At 40.1% G+C, this 4,153-nt stretch overlaps 1 protein-coding gene across 1 annotated transcript; it reads right to left on the minus strand.

Moving 5' to 3' along the window:
• Window positions 1-750: 750 nt before the first annotated feature.
• On the minus strand, window positions 751-3,878 carry rbm7 (RNA binding motif protein 7). Its single transcript, XM_046296382.1, has 5 exons — window positions 3,668-3,878; window positions 3,188-3,350; window positions 3,002-3,083; window positions 2,772-2,874; window positions 751-2,512 (listed from the first exon to the last, which is right to left on the minus strand). Exons 1-5 carry the CDS (start codon window positions 3,758-3,760, stop codon window positions 2,132-2,134), a joined length of 822 nt encoding a protein of 273 aa, XP_046152338.1. The 5' UTR covers window positions 3,761-3,878; the 3' UTR covers window positions 751-2,131.
• Window positions 3,879-4,153: the final 275 nt, after the last annotated feature.

Raw genomic sequence — 4,153 nt, forward strand, 5'->3', positions numbered from 1 at the left:
ATTATGACCTCAACGTGGACTTTAAGGGATTTCGGCAGGCACTTTGTTGGAAGCAACCCTTGGTACAGGCGACACAGGGGCATCACATACAGCAGGGCCACTAATTGTAACATGAGATCCCAATCCTGGGCTGAAACAATGACCAAAGTGGAACTAATTCCATGGCTGAACAATAGTTTTAAATCATATCCAAAGGTAACCAGGCTTTAGAGCTATAGCCTATGATTCCAAGTTTGTATAAGTCAGAATTAATACCGAATGTGGATGCTCAAGTGATGAAAAAGTGGCACTTCTAGACTATATGTCAACAAGATGATCGTTCCACCATCTTGACAATAGCTAAGTTGCACTGAATGTAAAGAGAATATACATATTGATCCTATTATTTACCTTGTCTATGTAGAACTCAAGCAGTCACTTGAGTGAGCATTCTAAAGACAGAGTAGGCTACAGATCATCAGTTGGCTTGTTTATCTTTGTCATCCTAATTGATTCAATAAAGGTGTGTGTGGCGCCACCTGCAGATTACTTTCTAACCCACTGCACAAGCATATTGGTTACACATGGTCCATTTTTAGATACAGCAGACAAGCAAGGCATGAGTTTGGGCATAACTGCATGTAATAGCATTAACATACAATAGTTAACTTCTGTAGGAGTGTGTTTGGATGGAAAAAGTACCATTTGTGTCAACATTTCATTGATATTTTCATAGTAATGCTTTTCCTGTAAACAGAAGGCCACAAAAAGGTGTGGACAAATGTTTATGCTAATATTTCATGAAAAGATCTAGTTTCACATGTACATGGAATCTGTTGGGTATCTTACAATACTATTCTCAAATTAATAAAAAGACTAATGTAAAATAAATTTTCCATTTAACGTAACAATCTAAAAACCAGTCCATTTTCAGCCTACTCAGTAACATGGAACCCAAACCGGCTGAACTTGTGCGCCATCGTGCATACATTTATTTTGTTCCCCTACACCAAATGCAATCACGACACGCAGGTTAAAATATCAAAACAAACTCTGAACCAATTACATTAATTTGGGGACAGGTCAAAAACCATTAAACATGTATGGCAATTTAGCTAGTTAGCTTCCACTTGCTAACTAATTTGTCCTGGGATATAAACATTGAGTTATTTTACCTGAAATGCACAAGGACCTGTACTCCTACAATTAATCCACACATAAAACAGCCAGCCGAATCATTTCTAGTCATCTCTCCTTCCAGGCTTTTTCATCTTTGAAATTATATGGTGATTGGCATCTAAACTTTCACAGTATTACCATGATGACTGGCAAAACAGTATTTCAATCACCCACGTGGATATAACCAATGAGATGGCACACAGGTACCTGCTTCTATAAACCAATGAGAAGATGGGAGGCAACACTTTCAGCACGATCTGCGTCAGAAATAGAAAGGAGTTCTATTTTAGCTCGTTGGCACACGCGAGCAGTGTGGGTGCAATAATTGAATAACACAATTTCTAAATTTATTTTGCGACGCACGCGATGTGTCCGGTCTGGTCAGCATGTAAGTGTTGCTGGTTGAATTAGATTACACAGCTGAAACATGCCAAAATAATTCCCAAACTTTTTTTTTACTGAATACCTGAGCAATTTCCCACTAAAAACAGTTGAGCACCATACCTTGTATAAAAGGAATTGTTCAAAGCAATACTTGACAAACACAGCAAATCTTTTCAAACAAACCTTGCCTTCAAAATGCTATAACTAATAGGGTAGAATGATAACAATTCCCCAGGGGACGGTAATAAAAATCTATTTCATCTCTAATTAATTTTAACAAAAATTAATCACAGTAAAACAATTGTGGAAAACCTCACAAGTAAATTTAAAATAACCAATCAATATTTTGTTTACTTGGACACAGTCCAGTGCATTTAAATATTTTCAATATCCTAAACACATGACTAACCAATTGTAAAAAATAAAAATGCATTTCAAGCATGAAAATGTTTCTCTCAATATAAATTCATAATTCTGTTTTGATTATGATTTACACAGAGTATGTGACAAATCTGTAAAATACTCAAATGTCCTTTAAAAAAAGTGAAAAATATTCACAATTCTGTTCTTAAATTCCCATAGTGCTTCATTATCGTCTCCACCGGCCATCTCTGGAGCCGTCCCTCCACCTGTCATCTCTGCTACGATTGCCTCCGCTGCTCCCACTTCTGTCGTCATGGTTATAGTGTTCACCTCGCTGGTCATCTCGCTGGCTGCGGTGGTGGCGGTTGGAACCGGTGTCATCAGAGCCTCCTGGGTACCGCTGGTCCCTGCCGTAGTGGCTGCTGCTGTCCTGCTGGTACCCCTGCCTGTTGCCTCGCTGTGAGGAGCTGTCCAGTTGCCAGGACCCACCACCTCCACCACTCTGTGGCTGTAGCTGTTGTGGTGGTGGCTGCCCCAGAAGACCAGCTGGGAAGCATCCATTCACCCCCTGGAGCTGCTGCATCTGGAGCTGCCACATGTTGTTCATCTGTTGAAAGGGACCAAAGAGCATCACTTTTACTGATCCATGTAGACTGGTTAAATGTTCATGTAAATTACACAGTCCACATAGTTATGTAGTCAAGTTTGCCTTATGCACAGGATACACATGGTACACAGTACAATGAAATGCTTCCTTGCAGGTTCACACAACAATGTGACATAAGTGTCACTCTACTGGAGAGGAGGACTGTGTAATTGAATGGATTGACAAGCATAATGGTCAGTGTGGATGGCGGTAAGCTCACCATGGCCTGTCTCTGCAGACTATCAGGAGAGGAGAAGGACCTCTGGATGTGCTGAGAGGGTGAAAATGATGGGGAGCCCATCTGGTCTGGGCTCTTGTCAAACCTGCACAAGAAACATGGCATTCCATATCAACTACAGATGAATAGAGAAACTATTGATGCCCAAAAACATCCCCTACATATGCATACGAACATTGTTTTGTAGGAATTTGCATTGTGTTACAACATACCTGCCCTCAGCCCCATGTGGATTGGGAGTATTCACAGGGCTTTGATTATGAGAGTGCCCTGGACTGTTAATGTGACTGCTTCCTGTAAATATGTATCGAAATAATGACAGTTCAGCAGCAGGAAAACCCAAATTATCCATTAGCTAGTCAATTCACATGACTTGTATGGGGTTTACATTAGTTTACCTGCTCTGAACTGTACTTTGAGAGTCCTTCCGAATAGAGTTTCCCCATTGAGCAGGTTCATGCCATAGGGTACGGACACCTCATGTTTGAAACAGACAAATCCAAACGCTTTCTGTTTTCCATCATTGTCTTTTGGGATTTTCACTTTGAACAGAGGTCCTGCCTGCATCAAAGAGAAAACACAGAACAGACGATGGAGAACACAACAGTCAAATTAAAAAGCAACCCTTAGTCGTCGTTCGATAGATCAGCGCTAGATATGTGTTCGCTAATATAGATACCTAGCTAACGTCTTTGCTGCAAACGAGTACCTAGTTAGCTAAGCATGAAGGAACTATATTGATCTGGATGGCTAGATAATTACGGGCCAGAATCTTGCTGGCCATAATTGTTTGTTGAATACTGAGAAAGTATCGCAAATAATTTAGCTAGCTAACGGTAGATATCGTAGCGTAGGTAGCTAATTCAAAGCTACTGCACCTGTAAAAATAGCTCGAATAAAAGTTCCTCCGTCACTTTTGGATCCAAATTTCCAACAAAGAGAGTCCTGTCTGTTTCATCCGCTACTCCCATCTCGTTTTAAATATACCGAATGCACTTTATCGGGATGCAAATTTGTAACCGAATTACAACGCTGCGATTTTTAAAAACAGGAGGTCCGTGGTACGGCCGTAAAGCAAAACTAACGTAATTCCTTAGCTGGAGTTGCAATAACCATCTTGTTTTACGACATATGCTCTTGCGCTCCAGTAAAAAAAAGGACATGCCATCAAAAAACATGTCATCAGTTTAGTACACGAGCTTGGCCCCCATTAGCTTCCTGTTACGTTTGTATTTACTGAATGTTACAATATGCTGATCAGTAACACACAATTAACAGTTAATCGTGAAAAAAGTAGCCTTGGTGAGAGCTTTGGTTTTTACATTTACATTACATTTACATTTAAGTCATTTAGCAGATGCTCT

Source organism: Oncorhynchus gorbuscha, linkage group LG13 (genome assembly GCF_021184085.1).
Source record: "Oncorhynchus gorbuscha isolate QuinsamMale2020 ecotype Even-year linkage group LG13, OgorEven_v1.0, whole genome shotgun sequence".
NCBI lineage: Eukaryota > Metazoa > Chordata > Actinopteri > Salmoniformes > Salmonidae > Oncorhynchus > Oncorhynchus gorbuscha.